The 26,519-nt window shown below is 41.7% G+C and overlaps 1 protein-coding gene across 7 annotated transcripts in view; it reads left to right on the top strand.

Moving 5' to 3' along the window:
- smarcd3b (SWI/SNF related BAF chromatin remodeling complex subunit D3b) overlaps positions 1–26,519 on the top strand; it is a 53,291-nt gene that overhangs the window by 8,778 nt on the left and 17,994 nt on the right. For 2 of the 7 annotated variants that reach the window (XM_033638744.2, XM_033638743.2), the window contains exons 1-3: positions 6,821–7,048; positions 18,224–18,447; positions 24,272–24,361. In XM_033638744.2, coding sequence (XP_033494635.1) covers positions 6,971–7,048; positions 18,224–18,447; positions 24,272–24,361 — 392 coding nt within the window. In that variant the 5' untranslated portion in view covers positions 6,821–6,970. Of the gene's footprint in view, positions 1–6,820; positions 7,049–18,223; positions 18,448–24,271; positions 24,362–26,519 lie in introns of those variants that run through there. The other 5 variants (XM_033638748.2, XM_033638747.2, XM_078162440.1 and 2 more) reach the window with 3 other exon arrangements.

Below are 26,519 nucleotides of genomic sequence, written 5' to 3'. Positions count from 1 at the left end.
ACCTGTTGTGTCTCTAAAGGTATTTCCAAACCCTCAAATACTCTTCTAACCCTCTGGATGGAAAATATTCCAGCTTTTGCAAAATAAAAATATATTTTTTAACCTGTTTCTTTATTCAAACAAAAACAGTAGCCAGAAATAACAGCATACACACCCAAAATTTAAAAGTTATATTGAGCAATGTTCATATGTATTGAGGTTACTTTTCAAATATTTTGTATTTTTATACAAATAATCTGTTATGCAGAAAAAGCAAGGACATATGGACATTTCAGGATACCTGGATTGGGAAAGAAGCCTTTGAGGATTTTGGAGAAAAACTTCAGAACAGCAGTAAATCTTGGTTTTAATTTTTTGGAAAATCAAATGCTTGGCTCTGTTTGTAGAAGTGGTACATGAGAAGCACAAAGTGACTAATACAGTATGTGTGTACTTGTAGATGAATATCTCTAATTGCTACTTAGATGATGGCTTCTTTTCCTGAGGGAATGAATCTACTGTTCGACATAACATTTTATTTATTCCTTGGCTGGTTGTTTGTGCAGGCAAGGTAGCAGTCTATATTTCACGCTACCTCTGTGCCGCCTCATCTGTGTCTGATTTTCTTGGATTCGGAACAATCTCGATGCGGCCCTGCGCATACCAATCCTGCCCTCGTTCTGTCGCCTCTGTCTCCCATCCTGCACGGGCAGAGTGGTGCTGAAAGATCGGGGCTAATACTGAGCTTGGATGCAGAGTAGGAAAGAAGAGAGCAGGGAGAGGGGAGTTTGTAGTGGTGGAATTTTTCTGCCAGTTTTATTTTTCATCCCATGGAATTTTATATAGTAGCAGGGTCGGGTCTATTGACGGAAAGTGACTGTTTTTCACTGTTTATTTGCGTCAAAGTCGACCCCGGTGACTTCGGCGCTGACTAACACAGCAAACTGAAGCCTTTTTGTGTCTCAAAAACTGGGATTTCTTTTTAGTTTCATAGTTTAAGCTCTGGAATAGTTCCTTGCTCGGTTCACCAGCTGCTGCTCCAGTTTTAAAGCCACTGCAGTCGGCGTTGCTCCCCCCCCGATTGGCTGTTAGCTTTGGACGCAAGGCAGATTATGCCGTTGTCATGGCTACAGCAAACAGGAAATGCCCCGAAGCAGGTAAAGCTTCAGGCCTTGTTCCGGTGTGTTGCTAGTTGCTTGCAGGGAAACTGGGCTCATTACTGTTGCTCCGTCTTTCCATCTGCTCCCACAATGCCTCCTTTTTTTTTTTTCTTTTTTGTTGGGAGCAGCCGAAGAGCTGAACCATAAACGCTGTCTGGATAAAGATGCTTTGTCCCAAACAAGCCCTGAAAAACCAAGGTCGACCCTAAACTCCTTTTCTGCAGCTTCTTAGGTTAGGTGCTCCACATAGCACTGCCGCTTTGTGCAAAATCATTCGCCTATTTCTTTGCGGTATATTGTGCCAAATCACTTTGATCACAGAATATCAGCAGATGCCCTATTATTTTCAGGCACCATGGGAGACTTCTCTCTCTCCGTAGGTTCCTCTTCATTACACATGCCTAGCTGCAAGAAATCGGCCCTGAAATGTACTTCTCCACTCCTTAATCCCCCCTCAGTGAAGGTGCAGGTCTGCGTGCTTTTGTACAGTCCCTTTGATGGCGGCCGATGGCCATTGAGTAGCTTTCCAAGAGCCCTGGCCTTTAAGCAGCTTGAGCTGGGTTTTGTGTGCAGCTCTTAAACTGAAGAAAGAGAAAAAAGAGAGGGGCCCAGCAGTGGGAGGGAATCAGACTTTACTCCATGCCCTCAGTACAGTCCATATTCCCCCTAGTGCACCCCATCTGTCTGTGACAATAATGTTGATGAGGGCAGGTTCGTGGTCTCTGGTATGTAAACGTTGCCACTGGGAACTGTGCGTTACACATCAGCAGCGATATGATTTTTTTTATTCTTTGTATACTCTCTCCTTGTCTTTTTCCTTCCTCATTGAGAAGAGATGGCAGAAAAACAGGCCGAAACCATCAATGTATGGATTTCTCTTCCTTCCTGTCTTGCTTTCTGCTCAGCCTTTTGTTGTTGCACATCATCTTCAGCTAAAGAGAGCAAAGCAATCATGAAAATGTGCCGCCACCAAGCCTTTCCTAACAATAATAAATCTTATTATGTGTAATTTTAGAAAGGATGAAAGAACATTTTGATTACGCCGATGTCACTTGATTTACAGGTAATTGCTTATTGATATTTCCAACACTTTTGGATCTTTGACTGAATGCAGCACAATTTCATGTCACTGTGATTCTAAACAACAGCTGCTCCTGCGTCTCACTGAGTAATGCTGTCCAACATTTACATTTAAATCCAAAGTTAAAAACAGCTTTGGTTATTTCACATGAGAGGTTTCAGTTTAACTCCCCAGATTTCTCACTGGTTTAAATCAGGCGGGACTCAGTTGGAAAAGTGTGATGTTGCGGGAGTGTGGCACTTTTGCATATAAATGAACGTCCGTTAAGCCCTCGCCAAACACGTTCACACAACGCTGATTAAGCCTATCACCACCAGGGAAAGCCTTCTCTATTATGTACTATACTGGAGTTGTGGTGACTGGTGTCTGTGGCGACTTTCCCGCGCTGGTGCCCTAGAAGTAATGCGTTTTACGTCAACCACCCAGAGATAAAAGCATCAGGAAGGGGGGAGAGACCATCGCAACGAAGCAGCAGCTATGAGTATGACTGCATTCACACCAAGATCAACGAAAATACCACTCTACCCAGAATTTGAATGTAGGAAGTGTGTATAGGCTGCAGCGGTGGGGCTATAGGGGGGCCAGAAAAAAATGTAGTGTCCTATGGCAAATGCAACCGGAACGTCATACTGCAGTGGCCAATCAGATCGTAAAGAAACCTGCACTCCACAGGGACAAATAATACAGTCTCTTTCTATCAATAATTATGATAATGAGTAAAGGTCTTAACAGCTTGTGTGTATTATCTTACAAAGGAGAACCCTTGCTTTGTGTGTGTATGTACGCATGTGTCTTTTGTGGCAGTAAAGATACTACAGTTCTGCAGATATTTTAAGACAACATGAACTTAGCATGGACAAATACTTAGTTGCTGAGATGGGGAGATTGGCTGTCTCAAGTGACACTCCCATACAGCTAATCGCTGCTAATCACAGCATCATCTGATTTGGTGTAAATGCAGCCTATGACAGAAGCTATGGTGTAAATCCTCAGAAGCGTCTAAGAAAGTTTCTAGAGTGGATGCTCCAGATAAAAAAGAAACTTGGTGTTCAGAGGAAGGATTAAAGTCAGAGGAAGACTTAAAGAGAGCGCTCCTTTGGGGGGTTGGGGGTGGGGATGCGGCAGGCTCACCTGCAGGCATATGCTCAAGGCACAGGGCGACAGTGTGTAATTACTCTAACTGCCAGAGGAGGGAGATGAAAATTCTGCACTCCAGCTTAACTTAGATTTTTGATTACTTAGTAATTATGTTTTTTAAAAAACACTTTGTCAGGGGCTTTAAAATGCAACTAGTTATGAGTATCTTCTTATCTTAACTGATTATGTTTTGGTTTTGGTCTGCTGGTCAGACAAAACATGTCAGTTTTAGACCTTGGGTTTCTGGAGTACTGTGATAGGCATTTTTCAGTTTTCTGACACTTTATAGACCAATGATTAATCAATTAATATTATATATTAATATTATATATTTGTATATTTATATTTGCCTTTTTTAGCATTGTGTCTCTCAGATGCCTGCTATTTGCAGTCTTGCACCTGGTCACTACCTTTTGATAAAGCCCTGACCTCACCTGAGAGCTGTTGGAGTACACATCCATAAACACCCTGAACACAGAATATGAGAATATAACAAAATAGAGGCAGAGGGCAGAGTCTCTGCAGAAAACAATACCCTGCCACACACTTTTAGTAGGACCTAAGTGATGATTGAGAGGGATTACTTAAGTATGAGTCTATATATTGTTGTTTTTAGGAAATTCCTGCGATGGAAATTACTGTTTGTTGCAGCTCTACTTCACTCATTGCATCATTTTGAATGTTGCATAGAGGCTTAATGAGGTGATAGTATTCAATATGTCACACTGAGGGGTCTTTGGTAGGGATCCACTGGTTGTAAAATGATGATGCAGCCAGTAAAGAAAACCAGCTAGACAGTTTGCAGACTGTGTTGTATGAAGCATGACTCTAAGTCTGTGCTCTTTGTCTCCCTCTTGTGGCCGTAGGAGTTAATGAAGAATTTAAACACACAAAAAGATGCTTAGAAAATGAAATTGGTTGAGCAGTGATTACAGTTTGGTCCCTGCAGCATTTTAAGGATTTCATGCTTTATGATACTTCAATCATTTTTTGCAACCAGGCCCTGAACATGGATCCTTCCCTCCATTCAGACAGTCAGCACCTCCCTGCCTGGTTGCTTGCTCCCTCTGTTGGTCATTAATAATAGTGCTGCTGCTCCTTTACCCCCTGTTAGCCCCCCTCTACCCCCCTGTCTGCTACACACTGGGACATTACCATTTGGTGAGACTGACTGGCTTTGGTGAGGGAGACTGTGGGGCTCTGGCAGGGGGTACTCCTGCGCTCAAGGCTCCCTTTTGCATCGCCCGAGCTGCCAGATCTCTTTGTTATCGTTGAACCCACGTGCCGTTGCTGGAGAAACGGGAGATTGGCACAATCTCAGAATCTGCGTGGATACGCTCGAGGAGTAGAGCTTTTGACCTTGTAGGAAATTGAGACGCACACCTTGTGCGCCTGTGTGATTAATATATTTAAAGCCCCTGTCACTTGTTATGTAACACAAGGTTAATCTAATGCATAGTGTCAGTGTGGACTGATATTTTTGCAGCATTTGACTAAAGTGAGGACACAGATGGATTTAGGCAGCATAGAGAAATTTTGCAGAGGAGGTTTGGGTTCCTTATGTTCCTCCAAGCCTTCCAGACTGGATTAATAACAGCAGCAGTACACTCATCTCAACAGCAGGTGTCACCACCAAGCAAACTAAGGCTGCAAGCTGTCAGCAACACATGGGAGGGCCAGCTTTTGCCTATCAATAAGTCGATTCCAATAATCAGGGGTGTGAAGGAAGTTTGAAGGGCATACATTTTGATCATTCTTCTCTTCCTGCTTCTCTTTTAGGCGTTAAGCATAACTTTTCTGTCAGTAATGGCGTCTTTACATCACATGTAATGGATGATATGCATGCATTAAAACAGCTTGGGTCCTTTCAGACGCCTCTGAGGGATGGCGCATCCTCCAGAAGGTCATGACCTCTGGCCTAGAGGTCACAGAAACACTAACCAGCTGTCCACACAATAACTGCAGTTTTCCTTGAACTGGAGCGACACCCCCTCTTCCTAATGTATCCGCCTTGCATCGTGTTAACTTAAACAAGCTTGTCAGAATGCAGTGATAATTGAAGGACAGATTTTGTGTCAAAGCTTTCCATCAACTCTTGGGGGTAATTTTTACTTTGACACCAGGTGCGACACTTTTCTTCCGTTTTCACACCAGCAGAACAGCAGAAGATGAAACAATAACAGTGACAATTTGCCGTCATGTGTCACATGCCGAGCCCCCCTTTGAATCTGCCCCACTTCACCTCCTTTGTCATTCAAATAACCTCATGAATATTTCACTCCCCTGATCTGACGGCAGGAAGAAGAGAGGGAGAGAAAGAAAGCGCAGGAGGAGACATGAAAGAGTCGTAATCTTCAACGTGGCGTGGTTTGTAGTCAGAGTAATGACCTGTGTGGCGACAGGCGACCGTTGGGCTTGTGTGTAATTGGAGTGTGAGACATTAAAAAAACTCCCAGCACACAGAAACAGGCAGTGTGTGTACTTCTGCTGTGCCTCAATAAGTCTTTTATTCCCTGTGCGCATCAAGGGATGGTGTGTTTTTTTTCCTCTTTTTTTTGGGGGGGGGGGGGCATTCAGTTTTCTGCATGTTTAGAGGAAATCTTTAAAAAAAAGCAGCCTGAAAGAAATCACAACAGAGCCTAATTACACGTGTCACTGACACAGTCACCTTGCTGTGCAGACCAGCCTGTTTGTTTGCCATTACACTGTAGCCACAGCCTGTATGTAGCCTCTGGGCCGACTAGTGGGTGAAAGGTAACAGCTAATGAGGCGAGTGGAGGAAATACTCTCTAACCTATGAATGCACTCTGACAAAGGCCAGCACAGTAACACAGGAAGTGAAGGTGCTCTTGACGTGGCCTTCTACTTTTGTGAAGTGGCTTTAGAGCGCATTGTTGGAGAAGCTTTGCACTCAGACAAACGGATAAATTCCCCAGCCTTGAGTGGCTTTCAATTGAGAAAAAAAAAAAAGCATCACCCCCCTCCTCATCATCATCATCACCACGTCATGACACCATCATATATGTATGTACACATGTGTTAATGATATGCAGCCTGGCCCCTTTAAGAGCCCAATGTCCTTTTTTTGAGAATGAGCCCTGGACTTGGAGGTCTGTGTGCTGACCGTGGCCTCTGGGTTGGTCACCAGGGGGGAAGCTGCAGCAGAGACACTAACCTCCCCAGCCCCCGTTCAGACCAAACGGCAGCCTCGCCGCGCCGCATGCCCTTATCTACCAATGGAATGCAACAGCTGTGCGGGGGAGCGGCAGGGTGGGCTGGCTGAAACCCCCCTGCCAGACCCCCGCACAGCCTTCCCCCCACCCTCTCCACCTCCAAGCGACGTGCCGGGCTCCTGAAAGGCAGCTCAACTAAAAAGTGAGCTAGACACAGTGAGAGACTCGGCAGGGCTGCTGCACATTCAAAATAGAGTCAGAGGGAGGGAAGAGAGAGGGAGAGAGAGAAGGAGAGTCAGGGACAGGCAGTGCTGTAAAGGAGAGCACAAAGAGAAGGAAAGTGGAGCAGGGGAGGGGAACAGGAGGCTGGGTGAAGGGAGAGGGAAAGACAAAAGAAGGAGAGGGGAGACATAGCAGGGTGAACGGAGGGGACTGAGCAAATGGCTACGGAGGAGACGGCGGGGGGAGCCAGGAAAGCCACCAAGAGCAAACTGTTTGAGTTCCTGGTCCATGGAGTGGTGAGTGGCGCTGTCCGTCATTCCCGTGAAGGGAGCTGGCATGCATCTGTGTGTGTGTGTCTGTCTGTGTGTGTGTGTGTGTGTGTGTGTGTGTGCGCGTGTGTGCATGAGTCGGCGCAGCGGCAGCAGCAGCAGCGGTCTGTGTGTGAGAGATAGCTGGGTAAAGCTGGCCATGTGAAGGTTATTTCCAGCCCCCTCTGGATCCCAGCCTGTTAGGAGATGGCTTGAGAGAACAAGAAGTGGAGCAGCATGGATGGATGGAGCTGAGCGGGAGAAGGATGAGGGAGCAGAGGATTTCTAACACACACAGACACACACAAAAAAAGGATAATTGTAGGAATAGAAGCTAAGCAGCAGCAGCAGAGAGCAGCCAGCTCCCCCTTTGGCTAACAGAGGAGCACACTGCTTCCCTGAGAGTCACAGACAGAGGGGGGAAATGACGAGTCCACTCACAACAACACAGTCAGAGGAGCCTTCTAGGCAGCGTGTTGTTGGTTGGTGGAAGGATTTGAACCTGTAAGGTCACGAGACAAACGGACGGACGTAGTAGCGTAGACGGAGACGAGGCAGACAGCCAATCCTGGAAATCATGCAGAACAGTCAGCCCATTCATGTGAGGCTAGCATGAAATGTCAAGTCAAGTGTTGCTCATGGCTGAAGGGTTAAGGCAACTGTTATCATACTTTACATTAATAACAGAGCGTGGAGGACAGTTTGTTTTGGTAATGAGCTGAATGAATCAGAGGCTTGAGGATGATGTAAAAGTCCTGGTCAGTGACAGCTGAAAGTTTTAGCAGATGTGACTTTGACATTGACCCAAGTGTGTAAATAAACTGGTGGTTAATGGCAGTTATTCAAAGTCTTTATCTGCTTGCGGTCCCTCGTCTCAGGTGTAATGTCATCCATGATTTCATTTGAAAAGGGATTTTTCCTTTTTAGATTGTTTGATTTGATTATAAGGGCTGCAGCTAACAATTATTTTATTTGTCGATTCACGTTTCAGCTATTTTTTTGATTGTAGTGTCAGAAAAATGTGAGCAAATATCCATCACAACTTCCCAAAGCTCAAGGTGACATCTTTTGTTTTGTCCGGCCAAAAATCCCCAAAACAGAGTTATTCAGTTTCTTTGATATGTGAAATAGAAAAACAGCATATCCTCAAATTGAAGAACCTGCCCAGCTGACCACCATTGTCATAAGGAGTTATATTTCGTCGTCTGGTGATCAAAATTCAATGTCAGGGAAACATCTAATGCCAATGTCAATATGACGTATAATACTGACGACAGAGGGTGTTGCTATTTTGCTGGTTTTAAGTAGTGTTGTTTAGTAACCAAAATCCATTCTTCCAAACGTCTCATGCCAACGTCATCTTGATGCAGAATAGCCACATTTAGTCGTACGTTATGCAAACAAAACCTGACATCTGCTTAACGTCAGAGTGTTAATGTCCAGACAATATGGAATTCTAATGTCGTTAGACATTAAAATATTGTCAACCTGATTTTCTAAAACCAAAGTTTAACGTCTGTCTGACATGAGAATCTAACATCTCTCTGATGTCATACTGATGTCTGGTGCCAGCTGGGTGGAAACAGAGACTGTGTAAAGAGAGTCAGGAGACAACATGCGACAAAGTCTCTAACCAGACTCGAACAGGGGGACGTTGCGGCTCATGTTCAGTGGGTTAAACCTCTTGACCAACAAGGTGATTTTTAATGGACTTAAGAGGTAAAACTCACAGTATTCGTATAAAAGCACAGAGCTTACAGAAAAGTCCCCCAAAATAATCACACTTTTATGCGGCTGAATTTCCTGCCCCCCTAATAGATCCATTTTCCTGAAGTTGGAAAGTATTATGTCATCATAAACGTCCATTTCTTTCTGGAGAAACAATGTGATGTCTGCTCTGTAATTATGTTGAACTGAATTTCACCTTTGCACAGATCCTAAAACTTGGCATTGCTTTCTAATCCTCAAGATCATTGAGAAGGTCAAAAAGACTCTAGTATTTATTTCTTCTATCGAAGAACTGTTTCAGTTGAATAGATGTATATTTTGGGGACATTTTATGCCTTCAGTAGAGAATTGAGAGTAGAGAGATGAATGAGAGAGAGGGGTAGAAAGAACAACCAGACTTGAAACAGGGATGCTGGGGTTCATAGTCAGTGCTAGGGTGCCTCTTTCAATTATTTCAGAGGCTTGAAAAGGTGGAGAATGGGCCCTTATTGATTGCTAATTTAGAAATATGTCTCTGTTCAAAGAACTCTCATTGAATTAAAAACAGTGCTATTTGCTATATATGCCCTTGAAAAAGGTAAACCCACCTGTGTCATGTTTTTTTGTTAAACAGTCAATAGCACCTATAACAAAATTATAATAAACTTTTAAATTTGTTAAATTAAATTGATAATTTCTCATTTTCTTTGGTAGTTTTTGTCACATACAGACGTGCAATGATGATTGTTGGGTAATATGTATGCTGATGTCATCCACTGTCAAGTCTCTGATCATGTGACAAGATGGTGATGAGACAATGGTAGGCACTAGGGCCTGTCGCAACTACTTTACGCCACTGGTAAAAGAACGAAGTTTAGAGAAAAGTCCAACAAAAGAATCAGAGTTTTCTGCAGCAGAATTTAGTTTGTATTGTTTCCTACCCCAAAATTAAACTGGGGACTCCTACCTACCCCCTGTAGGTAGGTCACAATATGGAGAAAATCAAGTATCACAATATTTTCGACCAAATACCAATATATTGCCAAGCCCCACCTGTAGGAACAGTTTCTGGTAGTGTTGTCAAAAGTATTTATTTATCAATGCATATTGATACTGAATATTTGAATTGGTTTCAATACTAATTTTCCACAGCACCAATATAGTGGTACCAGTTGTGCTTTATCGCTCTCTCTTATTGTTGTATTGTTGTAACTACAGTCATTCTGCTGTTCTCCGCTACCAACAAGGACGCTGTCAAGTTCCAGCCTTGTTATATTTAACTTATAATAAAAAACTGTAATTGTATGCCCTCAATGTCAGTTTTCCCCGTGGTACTGGAATTGGTATCAAACATTAGTATATTGACGTTCAAAATTTTGGTATCAGGACAACACAAGTTAACGAAGCTGAAATATTTTGTAGAGCAGCGGTTTGTTGATTGTTTATCGTCACGTTAATCTGTAATTTCATTTAGCAAAAATGCACTGGTTGTGGCTTCTCAAATGTGAACATATGCTGGTTGTCTTTGATAGTTAACTGAATATTTGGGTTGAATCAAACAAGCTGCCTGTGATGGGAATGTCTCACAATTTTCTGACACTTTTCAGACCTAACAAGTTAATAAGAAAATAATCAGTAATAGTCTAACTCCTACTTTATAACGGTTGTCTCACTCTCCGTGGTTCTTACTTTCCGCTGAACTGAATTTCACCTTTGCACAGAGTCTGAAACTTGGCATCATTTCCTAATCCTCAAGTACATCGCGAAGGTCAAAAAGACTTTGTTTGTCAAATTCTTTAATGTCTTAAAATGACAGAAGAACCTCGACTAAGGTCTGATTTTAGGCGTTTTAATCAGCGCTGATGTTGGGCGTACTGACACCAGGTAGATTTATACACTGAAACGAGATGAGGTATTGTCTCTCTGACAGGAGCGGTCATTACAGGGGCTTTGGAGCTGAAGCCCTGCGCACAGAGACAGACTTTAGGAAACAATGGACCGGGTGATTGATGAGCCAGATGAGTGTGTCCTCTCAACAGACCAATTAACCTTGATGAGGTTCTGGCTGCTCCAAGCCAAATATTTCCCTCTGCTTATTTGTCTCTCATGCTCTGCCTCTCCCCTCTCCTCTCTCTCTCTCCCCCCAACATTTTAGGATGGAAAAGTCTTATTGTAATAGTTGTGGCAGGTTCCTCGTTGTGTATACTGCAGAATGGAGAAATATTTATACTATGGGATATGGGGGTGATTCGGCGCAGTTTGTTTCGCCTGTGGAGAGGGATGACGTTTCATTTTCCCCCTTCAAGAGGCAAAGCTTTTATACACAGACACATGCATGTAGAGATGCATTCACACACACATAGGAATATATATAAATACTTGCACACATTGTTGTGGTTACCGAAGGTCGTAGTGTTCCTGCCTCCCAGCTGCAGCGTGTGTGTTGTGGGGGAGAGTGTTTGGCCGAGGTCTGGTTCTAGGACTGACGGGTGGGCTGAAGGCCTGGCTGAGGTCTCTTCCTCTTTCTCTCTCATTATCTACTTCTCTGGCTCATATATATGTGTGTGTGTGTGTGTGTGTGTGTGGAGGTCAGCGAGGGCCACAGTTATGAGAAAAGCCTTCCAGGGCTCTGCGTGGGAAACCCCGATAAGCCAAAACATAATACGACACACTGTAGCTTTGTCATCTGTAAATTCTGAGTGTGTTTATGCGAGATGCTTTGAACACAAATGTCACCTTTACTCTCAGATCTGAATCATTAAAACTGGATTACTTGCTCAAAGGTTTAGTTCAACCGAATTACAGAAAAGTTGTATCTATCTATGCAGATATTTTGGGTTTTATTCGCCCAGATTGTGAGATATCTTTTTCTTCTTTTTTTTTTTGGCCTCTGAGTCTGGTCCCCCTTGTACAACGGAGGTGAAGAAATGTCATCTCTGGCACTCACAGTATTGAAAAGTGAAATTTAAAAAGATTCAACAGCCACTCTTCTTTTCGAAAACACAATGTCCAGGTTGCTCTGGATAATCTGCAGACCTTTCCACGATCATCGAAATAGCTTTCTACTGAAGACACTATAAAAACCGTCCAGAATTCGTTCCAGACTTACAGGGACACCTTTTTTTTAAGAGGTCATTGTTGAATCTCATTGAATAATTTTTTTTCTCAGCGTATGAGTATCACAAATGAGACTCCATTTACCTTCACTGTATTGGGGTAGATGCAGATATCAGAGAGATGTATGACTCAAAATCTCATGTTCACATCATCCAGATACAATTCCACCAAAAGTCAATGAGCACTGTTACTGAATGTTTTTCCAGCCCTCACATTGATATACAATGTTTATGCGAGACGCTTTGAATACAAACGTCACCTTTACTCTCAGATCTGAATCATTAAAACTGGATTACTTGCTCAAAGGTTTAGTTCAACCGAATTACAGAAAAGTTGTATCTATCTATGCAGATATTTTGGATTTTATTCGCCCAGATTGTGAGATATCTTTTTCTTCTTTCTTCTTTTTTTTTTTTTTTGGCCTCTGAGTCTGGTCCCCCTTGTACAATGGAGGTGAAGAAATGTCATCTCTGGCACTCACAGTATTGAAAAGTGAAATTTAAAAAGATTCAACAGCCACTCTTCTTTTCGAAAACACGATGTCCAGGTTGCTCTGGATAATCTGCAGACCTTGCCACGATCATCAAAATAGCTTTCTACTGAAGACACTATAAAAAAAAGTCCAGAATTTATTCCAGACTTACAGGGACACCTTTTTTTTTAAGAGAGGTCATTGTTGAATCTCATTGAATAATTTTTTTCTCAGCGTATGAGCATCACAAATGAGACTCCATTTACCTTCACTGTATTGGGGTAGATGCAGATATCAGAGAGATGTATGACTCAAAATCTCATGTTCACATCATCCAGATACAATTCCACCAAAAGTCAATGAGCAATGTTACTGAATGTTTTTCCAGCCTTCACATTGATATACAATATTATGTCTATAATTACAAGGGCATGAATTCATCTGAAGGCGTTTTTAATGAAGATTGTCAATTATGATAAGAACGATAATAGAAACTGAGACTTGTGTAAGTCTATTTAACGAGATAAACTATGCATGAGTTACATTAACGGTTGCCTCTGAAACAACATATAATTTCACAATTTAAAAAAATCCATAATAGCAAACTGAATATCTGATAAAACAAGTGTTTCTTTACTTTTTTTTCTCACTGTCTGCTATGGAAGCTCATTTCCACCAGTGTGATGAAAAAAAATCCTGTAATTCACTATAATGAGAAACTTTATCAAAAATAATGAGACTCTCTCAAAATAACCAGTTAGTATCTCAAAATAATGAGAAATTAAACTCCTCATTATTTTGAGAAACAAGCTCATTTTGAAATAGTAAGTCGTTATTTCAAGAAAGTGTCTCATTATTTAGAGATTTTTGTCTCATTTATTTTGAGAAAGTTTCACATTATTTCAGAATGAAGTCATTTTTTTGAGAAAGTTTCACATTTTATGACACACAAAGTCATTATTCTAACCTAAATCAGTCAGATTTTGAGAAAGTTTTACATTATATGTCATACAAAGTAATTATTTTGAGAAAACATCTCCTTATTTTCAGAAACTTTCACATTATTTGAGATATCAACTCGTTATTTTGAGAATGTTTCTCATTATTTTAAGGTATTAAGTCATTATTGTGAAATAACCAAGTCATTAGATTGAGAACCTAATCATTATTTTTGAGATACTAAGTCATTCTTAACAGAAAGCTTCTCATTTTAATGACTTACAGGATCTGTTTTTTCCATCACACTGGAGGGAATGGGCTTCCACTGTGTTTTGACACTTCATTCACAGTAAATTCATAATGAAAATGATCATAAATTTGAGCCCTAAAAATAAGTCATGTGCCATGCAAGGAACCTTATTTTCGTTTTAAATAGATTTGTTTCCAGTCAAAGCCTTTAAAAGGGACCATCCATGTCACTACCCACATACTCGTATGTTTAGTACAGTGTGGGTTAAGTTTGGCCTCTTCAAATCCCTCCAGAGATGCCAACACACTTCTCAGATATCCATCCACATGGCAGATTCGATTGCTGGCTGGCTGGCAGAGCTCCGGGCAGAGTGTTGGAGTCAGTTCAGCAGGTCAGATTATAAAGTACCACTCATTGTGTGTGCGTGGATTTAGGGGAAATTCATCCTACACATCATCCAGCTATGGTTTTCTGTATCTGTTATCTGAAGGGCTCAAATTCTCCAGACAGACGCTTGTAACAGAAGTCTCTGTCTGGCTGCTGAAAGTCTTGCCTGGTTGGGTGTTATTGTGTAGTTTAGGTAGGAAGTAGATAGAAAAAGAAGGGGTCTGTTAAAGCTCCACGAGGTGACAACATTCAAGCGGGAGGCCTAGACCATATGTTGTCTTATCCTCTCCCATTTGGAGACCCTTCCCAGTTGCTTTGACCCCCAATGTCCCTCCCCCCTCGCCGACCAAACGCCCAGCCAGAGTGACAGCGACGCCTGCTCGGGCTTCTTATCGTAGGGTCTCTGCTTGGTCACCATTTCAAAGGGCACATAATACGTCAGCCTCTCGTATGCTGTCATAGTCTGTTTTAAAGTTATTACCCTGTGAATACATGCATTTACATTCAGACCCAGCTGGATATCTAGTTTTCTTATTATGTCCTCCCCGCTGTTTATTACCTTTCTTTATTTGTTTGGTTTTACGTGTGTTTGTGGACAGTCTAAAGATCAAATCTGATGCATGTTTGTTCATGCCGCAATCCACATTTAGAGGTGACAAACAGTGTGAAATGTTGGGAAAACGTGAGGTTATGAAACTCCTGATTTGTATCCTTCAGCTGTCCTCTCTGTCTTCAACGTTTACTCATTCTGTTACCAAAATGTAGCAGGCAGTTTCTGTTCCAATTTGAAAGAGGACATTGTTGTTGTTTTTTGCAAGGTGATGGTTAAACATTTGAGTCTGTGAAGTCATGGCTTTGCTAAACGACAAGGTTTAGATGCTTTTTTTAATTAATAGAGAGGCTGAGGTACGAATAGACTTGTGATTTCAAATGTCTAATGTGACAAGTTGTCTGTCCTTTGTAGAATATTTATAGTTTGATATTAACTGAGTGACAATCAATGATCTCATATTTTTGGATCAATTCATGCTCATGTGTGTCACTGGTAGAGTACCTTTACACAAGCACTGTATTTAAGTACAGTTTTGAGGTACTTGTATGAAAGTTCCTCCATTTTATATGATTTTACACTTCTACACTTTACACAGATTCGAAGGAACATTTTTTAATTCTCTACATTTTTCTGAAAGCTATGGTTACTTAACAGATTGAGATTTTATATATAAACCCTGCCATGATCCTATGACATATATGATGCATTGTTTTAGATCAAACCATACAGTAGTCAGGGCCGGTTGAACCTGCTAGGTGGCCCCAGGGCAAAAGTAACTAATGGGCCCCTAATCAGACCCCCCACCCTTCACTTTTTCCTCTTGGTTCTTCAAGTTAGTTTGGTCATAAGTCATCAACAGCCCCTCCCATTGCGGAAGGCTGCCTCAGCCTTTTTAAACTAAAAGGGTTCCGCCAATATGACTACCCTATGAGGCGAAAAATTGGGCACCTCAGATCAACTCGCCAATCTGGCTCTGTGTGTCTAAACACTCGCAGCTTGCCAGCAAAACGGCCCATCATTCACGGAAAATCTGGCAGTGTAAAAGGGGCTTGTATTACATGAAAGCTGCTGTCATGTCAACGTCCAACTTAGGCATGTTCAAACGTTAAAACTTTATATAGAAAAACACGAATTGTTAAATATTTGTATTCAACTGACAAAAACCCAAATCAGATACAGCCCTTTGTTGCCTTTGGATATGTGTAAAATATCCACACTGTAAATATTGAGCTATTACAAGGTGCACAAAAGGTTATTTTCAGTCAATAAGTAATAATAGCTGGCAACATTGAGTCATGACAGCACTGCAGACTTTTCTGCTCTCTCTGTAATGAAACTGGTTATTAAAGTTAATGTCCTTGTTCTCCTTAGTTATTAAGTCCGTAGCTATATGAGGTAACCTCTATTTTTACTGTGTGTGCATTATGATAGCAGCCTAGCAGGTGGTGCAGGTCTTTTGCTATTCTTGCTTATAAAAACAAAACAAAAATGATATTTCAATCATGTTTTAGAGTTTCTGAGTTTAAAAGCAGTCTTCAAAAAATGTATTCAAATTGTATTGTGAATTGTCGTAACCTTTAACAATATCGGCCCTCTGTAGTATTACTAGAAACCAACACACAATCCAACAGAGGGATTTTCTGAGACCAGTGTATTTTTACCAACTATGACAATGTCACAACAGCTGGTATTGTTTTCAAGTTACAGCGCAGGTCAAAAAATGAGGGCCGAGTTTGAAGCTGAGTTGAGAAAGGGGGCTGAAAGTAGGGGGCTAGGAAGTAGGGAAGAGGTCATTGGCCCCTCCACTTTGCACCCCTGGCTGCCGTTCGCTTTAAGTTGTGAATTGCTGTATTGAGGCTGAAGTGACCCAGTAGAAAGATGGTGTTGACTTTGAACTCTTTGCCATGGGAGCATTGTGTACTTATTCTAACCTACTAATGGCAGCAGCGTGAGGAGCTGAGCATCTGTTCATTTGGCATTTTTGAAGTTGAACCTTAAAAAAGATATTCACCTTAAGGTAAAATGCTGTGCTTGTCCAGTTACAGTGGACGAGGGGCGGGACAAATACCACGAAAAACAGCAGTCACATTGTACATGCACAAGTGCTGAACAACAACAACAGAGGAGAAATATGTTGATATTAATATATTTTTCCTCACCAACCAATTACCATGATCCACACCGATCCGGGGCCCGTCGTCTTTCCCTACATGCTTCAGCCTTCTCTTTATTCAGAGCAAGTATTCTACCTTGTGCTGACATTTTTATTTATGCGGCTGTTCAGAATCATACCAACCAGACACAGCCAAAGCATCTCAACTTAAAAAACACTTCACCTCCAAAGCACTCACAAGCCTACCAAAAACGTTTTGCTGGACACAGCCCCTTAAAGCCTCAGTTAGAGCATCTAGTAGCTTCAGTAATGTAGGAAATGCGGGACATAGAGGATTTTTCTAGTACATTCTTTTGTGTTTTTAGATAAGCAGGATTTTGAATGCAGGACCTTTAGTTATGATGGAATATTTTGCAGTGCTTACCTTGACTTAAGTAAAGGATCTGACTATTCCTTCCACCATTGATGCATTTCAATTAATTAAATTGTGTTATATTAGAGGACATACAGGTCTTGACACATGCATTAGGAGGTCTGCGCGCTTGTTCAAAGGAGTCAAAGGATTTCTTTCTTCCACACGAACCCCATTTTGGTTTCAGACAATATACTGAGGCGGGAGGCAGCTGTTGCCATGGGAGTGACAAGCACAGGTGAGAGTTCCCCAGTTGTTCCCAGGCGTCATGACGGGAGTGCGAGACTGTGGACTCTGACACTGTTGGCATTGTTTAGGAAGAGTGTGTGTGTGTGTGTGTGAGACCGTGATAAAAAATACATTTAGTCTATATTTCAGCTGTCAAATCTAATTTTCAGCAGCAGAAAACAGAACAAGAGAGACGATAGAGACTAAACAGTGCACCTTGTTCTCAGTGCGGTTGCTCTTGTTTCTTCTGTTAACTTTAAACAAGAGAGAATGGAGCAGATCACTGCTCTAGTATTATTTTTCAAATGTTGAATGATTTGGGATCAGCTGTAATGAATCTCATACCGCTGGCAGATTCATTTCAGTGACACTTCACCGTTGCCTGAATTACATGCTCGATATTTCAAGTTGGTCTCTAATGTCGACTATGTAACACAAACAAATCCCATATTGGATTGCACTCTTTTAAAACTTTCCCAGTCAGTTTCTTTCATGTGTGCAGCTCCACATGGAAAAGATTCAAAACACAGATAATCGTGTAAATTGACGTCACAAAATTGCTCAGTGTGTGTTCATGTTTACCATCGTAGCTGTTGTTTGATTACTCAGAGGTAACCAAAGGTTACAGAAAGTAGATGACTCTCCAGCTTCAATCTGTCTGCTCCTGATGGTGGAGAAATGTCCATCGCTGTAACGAGAACAGACACCAGAATTTTAATTTCAGTTGGAAAAACCTGTGAGGTCTGGATGAGGAGCTGATACTCTTTGTTGCGGCTCGATAAGATGGGTGTGTTTACAAAAAACTTCTCCCCAGTCCACCTTGAATCCATCACAAGGAAATGCATAAAAGTTCCAACTGATCTAATGTTTCCTTTGTTATATTTTTAGAAGCACTAATTTGTGATTATAATAAATCAGACGACACAGTGGGGAATGTTTTCTGCATTCATGTGACCCGTCCTGTCTCCTGCTTTCTCTCTCCTAGCGCCCTGGCATGCCGTCTGGAGCAAGGATGCCCCACCAGGGAGCTCCAATGGGCCCCCCCGGCCCACCGTACGGAGGGAGCCCGGCGGTGCGGCCCGGCCTGCCCTCCCCGGTGATGGAGCCCAGTCGCAAGAGACCTGCCCCCTCCCAGCAGGTCCAGCAGCAGCAGCAGCAGCAGCAACAGCAGCAGCAGCAGCAGCAGGCCGTCCAGAACCGGGCCAGAAAGTGAGTCTGAATCCAGTCGACCTCCAACTCCTGCCTAAACACTGCATGGCTCGCATACAGCATCTCCTTATTTGTCTGCTATTGTGAGGAATGGTTGACATCATGAAGAGGCTGTGGTTACACTTTGAACTTTACTAGTTTGGCAAAGATCTTCAAAACCAAACATGGAAATGGTTACAAATCATGTGCAGGCGATGTAGTAAGAGCTGGGCATCGAACCACAATATCGTGTAGCAACAGCCGTACCAAATACCAAAAGCTGGTATGAAATTATTTATCAGATTCTTTGTGGTTTTTACTGATTTTCTGATCACACAAATCCAGATTAAACTCATAATTTTGCTAATTTTAGACTTGATGTCATTCAGATAAACACTCTCAAATGGCTGCTCCTGTTAATGCAACATTCAACACAATGATATTGAGAAGTTTTTTAAATGATTAAAAGGATTTGTGGAGAAAAAATGAATGTCTATTCCTGAAAGTAGGCAATCAAAAAGGTATTGCTTCAATGGTTTAGAAACACAGGCATCATACTGGCACCAGCATCAAAACATTTGTGACAATAAACAGTCTGCTGTTAGGACGTACAGATTATTTTACAATAGTGTTTTAATGATTAGTAGGTTAATCAGACAGTCTTTGTTTAGCGCATTTTCACGCTAACATTTGGTAATTTGCACTAAACAGAGTACAGCTGAGGCTGATGGGGACAACATTAGTTTCATAGGTAATGGACAAAGTTATCAAAGTTATGATCTGATGAGAGTGCTAGATGAAACATGGAGGGCATGAATGGGGCCAAAGGGACCAAAATGGAGGGCCATCAGACAGACATTGCCCTATCACTAGAGCCACACCATTAGCATGGCTAATTTTTTTTCTCTTTGTTTTAAATAATTGTAGATTAAATACTGCGACTGTTGGTCGGACAAAAGCAATGGAAGTTATGAATGGTGTTTTGCATATTCATTGATATATTTATCAAAGGGGACCTATTACGCTTTTCTTCATTTTCTGTCATATAATGCTACAAATTTGGATGTTCATTAAATATGGCTAAAGTTTCAAATAATGAACCAAACGTATGTCAAAGTAATCACTGTGAGCAAAATCTTCGGCTTCAGACTGTTCTGAAAATTCTGTTTCCGACGATTTTTTCTACTTCGGAGACAAGCCAACGTCAGCTCGGGATGGATTGCTTTATATAGTTATCTGCGGCAGGCACGCAACTACAAGTATTTATATTTCACACACTGCCACATGTAGCTACATGCTAAGGTCAAGGGAACATGTAATATTTGTCAAGTGCTGCTATTCTCTGTTACTGAACTCCCGTGGCTGCAGTGACGGTGCAGAGACTAAGCCCTCAGGAAAAGTGCCAATTTAATGTAGTGGCCTTATGTAAAATTACAACTTCTGGGTCTGTCACATAATGCCTCAGGGCCCTGAAAGGACTTTTTCCCGCAGACTTACATTGTGAAAGTGACGTCTGTAAATTAGCGCATACATTTTATCTAGTGTCACAACCCAAGTGAAATGACTCATTTCACTATTGGAATTTGATACATTCAGTCTGACTGCATTTCTAAAGTCTCTATTGCGCTTGCTCAATGGGCCCCACAATGCGAAAGATCACACCACAGGTATCAAGCTTTTTTTTGACTTCATGTGCCACTGAGCAACTTTCATAGAAATGAACAGGGCCCCACCTCCAATGCTCTTTCCAGTTCTCTTTCTGCATCCATGGCAGAGATGCCAAGATACACAAGACTGGGAAACGCAGACAAATCGGAGTAAAATGGGCTTTTTTTGGGAGGGGGCTTAAAGAGACAGGTGCTAAATAAGAGTTTGTAAATACAGGTGTCCCAGCACAGACAGTATGAGGAATATAAAGTGTTTTTTGACCATTTAAGAATGTAAACATCCTCTATTAGAAACCCAAAGTACGTATGAACATGAAAATGAGCATATTAGGTCCTTAAATAATAAATCACAAGTTGCAGCATTAGAATACAAAACAGCCACTGTGGACAAACCTGAACCAAAGAGCCATTTCCATACCGTGATCTCCTGAAATCTAATTTAAAAAAACTATATTGATGAGAAGTGAAACCATGACCTTTGTGTGTCTCTGTTCAGGTTTCATTTCAATCTTTGTTTTGACTCCCTTCCACTGCTCCTTCTTTTTGTTGCATCCTTTGCCTTGATCACTGCTCTGTGCATCCACTTCTCACCATCCCAACCACCGCTGTGACTGAACGTTTCTCTCTTCACTCTTCATGTGTCTTTGTTGTCTCCCCATGGTCTTATCTATGTGGTGTCCATACTGCTTTCTGTAGGCGTTCAGGCTCTAGTACTTCTATTAGTGCCATCTATTGTCTGCTATTTGACAAAGGATCTGAACATCAGTATCCCAAGCACACACACACAGATAGTGGATAGATGTCTGTTAGGAGACGAGTGTGTGACAGGTGTGGTCATTAGAAAGGGGATCAATATGCGCACTCAGTGGACCTCTGTCTCTCTCGGTTTCATTCTCTCAGTATCTGCAGCACGATTGATCCACTTACAATTAAGCAGGCTTGTCGAACAGGTCAGGGGAAATGTTGTCCTGCGTCGGGGCCTCAACCCCCAGAGCGGCCCGGCTGGCTGCCGAGGGTCTGATCGATGGTCCAGGGTGACCTGTCCAGGTGTCTCTGTCTCTCTGTTGCTTTGCAAGAGAGTGCGTGTCCTCTCCTCTGGCAAACAAGTTGATGCTCCAGCTCCCCTGCTCCACTCCATCCAGCTCAGACCCCCACGCTGCTGCCAGCTGAGGGCGGGCCACCTGTGTTTGCAGTGTCATTGAGACCTTATGGTCCCAGTGACACTCGCTCTGCAGAGCAAACGCTGTCCTACGCAAAGCTGCTGCTAAAAATAGGATTTAATTCCGGTTTGCTTTGCATAAAGTGCTATGAATACTCAACCTTGTGTCCTAGGAGTTACGTTTATATACTACTAATTTGTTTCCCCAAATACGGAAACACTTTGTGTACTTTAGGAAGTACCTTATAACTCACAGGACACAGGACTTTGACACCAACGTTCGCATCCTGGGTCCCACATATGGCTGAGAGACTTGGAAAGCACATTAATTAACTTAAACTAATTATGTGAATAGAAAACGTATTTGCCATTGCAAGTGACTAATATCTAGATATAATTTCTAAGAGAAAGGGTTAGAAAATGTATCACCCAAACACAATAAGGGAAAAGTGTAGATTTTAATGTAGTGGCTTTTACCCCTGTGGTTAGTGTCTTGTAGCAGGAAATACTTCAAACAGTGAATCTTAAAAAATATATTAAGCAAAGTTGATGCCATGTGAAAAAATTCTTCTTGTGACCAGACTTTTCTCAGCGCAATTTTCGTCAACCTAAATTTTGGATTGTTTTAATGCAAGCAGATATTTATTATTGTAGTTCATGTGTTTCATTGTGCAGTATCACAAAGGCTGAGGGTAAAACACTTCTTTAGTTGTATAACATTAATTGAAAACTTGAGGCTTTTCCAGAAAACTGTTCTGCGACTTCACATTTTAAAGAGTCAAATGATTGCATTAATCTGGGAGTTCCCTCAAACATGGCAGCCACTGAATGATCCATCTTAGTCAGTGAAAGCCAGACTTTTTAATTCCTTGAAGAGTAACCTAAAGAGACAGTTCACCCCAAAATACATATTTTCCCTCTCACCTGTAGTGCTGTCTATCAGTCTAGATTGTTTTGGTGTGAGTTGCGGAGAGTTGGAGATGTCTGCCATCTCTTGAATATAATGAAACTAGATGGCACTGGCCTTGTGGTGCTAAAAAAGCCAGAAAATACATTTGAAAAATTCAAAATAAACCTTGTTGTAAACAGTTTCATGTAGGAAGTATTTTCTTTCTATCACATTACACCCACCAGTCGTATCAACACACAGAAGGAAGTGTGCATCTGTGCATCTTACCCAGCCCCACTGAGCTAGCTAACAATACAGCTCAGCCGAGAAGGACACCATTAATGTTTAGGGCTGGATATCAGTACTAAATAACTTTAACGTATCATCTGAAATAACTCAGTATCATGTAGTATTGAAACATTTCCAGTCAAACAATACCTACATTCAATCTTTTTTGCTCTGGGGGTCTGATCCCGGACCGATCCTGTGCCCCCACCAGGTCAGCAGACTTCCTGTTACAGGCATCTCCAGAGACGCTCCTAACATACAACACAATGCAATTAAATGGTCCCAACAAACTGATAGTGATACAGAAACGGCTTGACTCTGTTGTTAAACCTGTTGATGAAAACCTGTGTTATGCTAACTGTCAGCCCCATAACTGAGTGTGTGCGGCTGGGCGGACTCTCACAACTTTCTCCAGTGCAAAGCTTCAGTTCTCTACCTGCCTACCCTATCTATCTATCTATCTATTAATGTTTACGTCTCATGCTGTCATGAGCCTCTCGTTCATGAGTAGATGCACGTTTCCTTCTGCACTGTGATAGGGTTGGCGGGTGTAGCTTGGTAGAAAGAAAATAGATCCTGCTTAAAACTGCTCACAAGCTCTGTGGATTATCTTGAGTAACCTGGTCATGATTTCTGGAAACAGACATTGATGGTGAGCTTTTCAACCACAAGCAGAGTGCTATCTAGTTACTTTATATGAGAGAGAAGGTAGACATAGATGGTAGATATCTCCAACATTCTGCAACTCACGCCAAACAATCTAGATAAATAGCACTACAGGTAAGAGGAAAAATACATATTTTTGAATTTTGGGGTGAGCTGTCCCCTTAACACCAAGATGCAGACTGTTGTTTCAGTCACCTCCTCTGGATAAAAGTTACAGGTTTGTGACTAACCAAACCCAACAGTGAGACAAGAGAAGTTTAACCACTGGAGTGATTTTTCGTCACTGTGAAGTTACTCTTTATTAATCTGCTGCTTTGCTCTTGAGAACCAGGCTTCATTCATCTCCTCCCATTCAGAAGTTTTATGCATATGTTAGGGATTTTTTTCTAAACTTTCAATTTGACCTTTTATTTCCCACGAGCACTGCATTATTTATAAAGCTCTGATCTTTCATATGAATCTCTGAACCTTGGTTTTTAATGTTAACTTTGGTCTTTGTCCTTGAAGTAACGTAAAAGCGTTCCCTCCCGCTCATGATGCTTGGTTACCCCAGACACCCAGAGTTGCTTAGGAACATCACCAGCTCCATACAATAACAAAGCAGGTTTCTTAGCGCTGGGCCAGCTGGTGTAAGGTGCAGGACAGTGGAAATGCTCTTAAAGGTTTGCAGTTTGGTTATGAACAAAAAGTTGTCAGTAGCATACATGTGATGTTTTCATGTGCACATTACTTCATCAATACATCTGACACAAGCTGAGCAATAGATCTGAACTTGTACACCGCCTGTTTGCTCCTCTCCCCGTGATGCACAAGTTCACAGTGTGTCCATCGTCAGTGTATTGTCTATCTGTGTGTGTGTGAAGCATGCTTGTTTTGGTTCACAGAGAAACTTTGTTGAATGAGTGTGTCCCTCAGATGAGCAGGAGGCCTCCCAGCTCCTCCTCTGCTGCACTCTGTGCGTGCATGGACGCAGTTACACGCCCATCCCAGTGCCTGCCCTTGTCTGAGTTTTAGAATTTGCACCTACTAACAGACCCTTGAACTTAACACACATCCAACACATACAGACACACAAACAGCCAGAACCACCAGGTGTTGCCCCTCTGACATCGTTATTGAGTGTGTGTCTCGCCACAACTCTAATCGGACGACCTTCGAATCCTCACCAATTCTTAGGAAGCCAGTCGGATTCCCCGGAGCCAATGAGATGCCGGCGAGGCAGATGGACATGAGAGAGCCCCAATCAGATCCCACGCTCGGATCAAAGTAGGAGTTTATTCTGCTGCATGTCCATTTTCTCACGTTTGATGACTCTGGCCTTTTTAGCCTTTTTTTCACCTGAGCCCAGCACTCCCTGAATGAGATGTTTTGGCCGACCATAGGTTCAGGCCTAGAGGTTGACCCCCTGAAATGTAGTGGTGCATGCTTTGGACTGGAGCATGGCATGATGGGAACAGTTTTTTTTTTTTAGTCAGCTAGAACAGAAAAAATAAAGTAGAATCAAATCTCAACCCCTCTTTTAAAAACAGTTTAAAATAGTGGATTGTTGTGATGCAGGTTTGTCTTTTCCTTTGCAATGCACCCCCGGATCTTTCAATTATCCTTGCAGCAGGCTTGTTTCAGTATTTGGCATGCTGATGTAACATATTGCTCCACAGACCAATACAGTGCTCTGTGATAGAAAATTTCTCTACACTGCAAATAACTCCATTTTTACTAACAAGAAAAAATATTATGTTATTTCAAGAAAATTACCATTAAATAAGATTGGGTAATATGATGATATATGAAGAGATTTTTCTGTGTCGTTTATACTGTGGTGTCTATTCCCATAATAGATTAGATAGATAGATTTAATCACAATAGTTATTGATTTAAATGCAATACTTTTGTTTTTGCTCCCATTTTTTGCAGGTTTTAGCTGAAGATCTGAGACTTTATATGCATGCAAAAGACTTATTTCTTTGAAGTTTTTGTCACAATGTTGTAAAAATCAGTGTTACTAGGCACTTCTCCTTTCCCAAGATAGTGTATCTCCTCATAGGTGTGGCATATCAACATGCTGATTAAACAGCATCATTACTACACAGGTGTACCATGGGCTGGTCACTATAAAGTTGCTGGATATTGGCAGGAATTCGAACACACTGTCATACACGCTGATCCAGAGCATGTCAAACATGCTCTGTCAAACATGCTCTGGATCTGGTGAGTATGCAGGCCGTGCAAGAACTGGGATGTTTTCAGCCTCCAGGGATCGTGTGCAGATCCTTGCAATATGGGGCTGTGCATTATCATGCTGCAACATGAGGTCATGGCGGCCAGTGAATGGCTTGACAATAAGTCTCAGGATCTCGTCACGGTATCTCTGTACATTCAAACTGCCATCAATAAACTGCACCTGTGTTTGTTGTCTGTAGTTTATGCCAGCCATCTTTTATTGTAACCATCTCAAGACACAGCTGTGTAGTAATGATGCTGTTCAGTCAGCATTTTGATATTCAGCACCTGTTAGGTGGGAAGATTATCTTGGAAAAGGAGAAGTGCTCACTAACACAAAATTTTAATGAATTTGTGACCAAAATTTGAGACAAGTAAGACTTTTTTGTACTTAAAAACACTAAGATCTTCAACTTAAAGCTGTGAAAAATGGGAGAGAAAACAAAAGCGTATACATTTTTGCTGCCTTTAAATTAACCTACACCAAAAATTTTATCCATATTGCCCATTCCTAGTGTCTAACAAATAATCAGGAGAGCAAAAGATTTGAGATGTAAAAGACGTCTACCTGCCTATCTGTTTTTTGGGAAATGAGCTTATTTACTTTGTTGCTGTAAGACAGAGAAGAAGATCAATACACGGTTGTGTCTGTATGCAAAATATGTTGCCAGCTGCCAGTCAGCCTAGCTTAGCATAAAGACTGGAAACAGGGAAAAACAGCTATCCTGGTTCTGTTTGAAGGTAACAAGATCCACCAAACAGCAACTCTGAAGCTCACTAAGTAACATGACATGTACAACATATCTTGTTTGTTTAATCAATACAAAAAATGAATCATTAAAATTATGAGCATCATTTTTTGTACAGTCTAAAGAAAGAAGATATGTGTTAGTCAGTGAGCTTTAGTTGTTTTTGTAGAGATCAAACAGGTATTACATATTAATCAGTAAGCTTCAGTGCTGATGGTAGGGAGATCTTCCCACCTTCAGACAAAGCCCCTGTTTCCCCCTGTTTCCATTCTAAGCTAAGATAAGCTAACCGCCTGCTGGCTGTCGCCTTATAAATAGTGGACAGATATGAAAGTTGTATCAGTCTTCTCATCCGACCAACCTGATCTCACAGAAATACATGAAATGACCACGGCCTTGTAACGCCACATTATGTGGTGGTGGTGGCAGTAGATTATGTGTTAAAATTACGTGCG

This window comes from Epinephelus lanceolatus, chromosome 20 (assembly GCF_041903045.1).
Source record: "Epinephelus lanceolatus isolate andai-2023 chromosome 20, ASM4190304v1, whole genome shotgun sequence".
In the NCBI taxonomy this organism is placed as follows: domain Eukaryota; kingdom Metazoa; phylum Chordata; class Actinopteri; order Perciformes; family Serranidae; genus Epinephelus; species Epinephelus lanceolatus.
The sequence above is the reverse complement of the archived record's forward strand: the minus strand, read 5'-3'. Positions and strand labels throughout refer to the sequence as shown.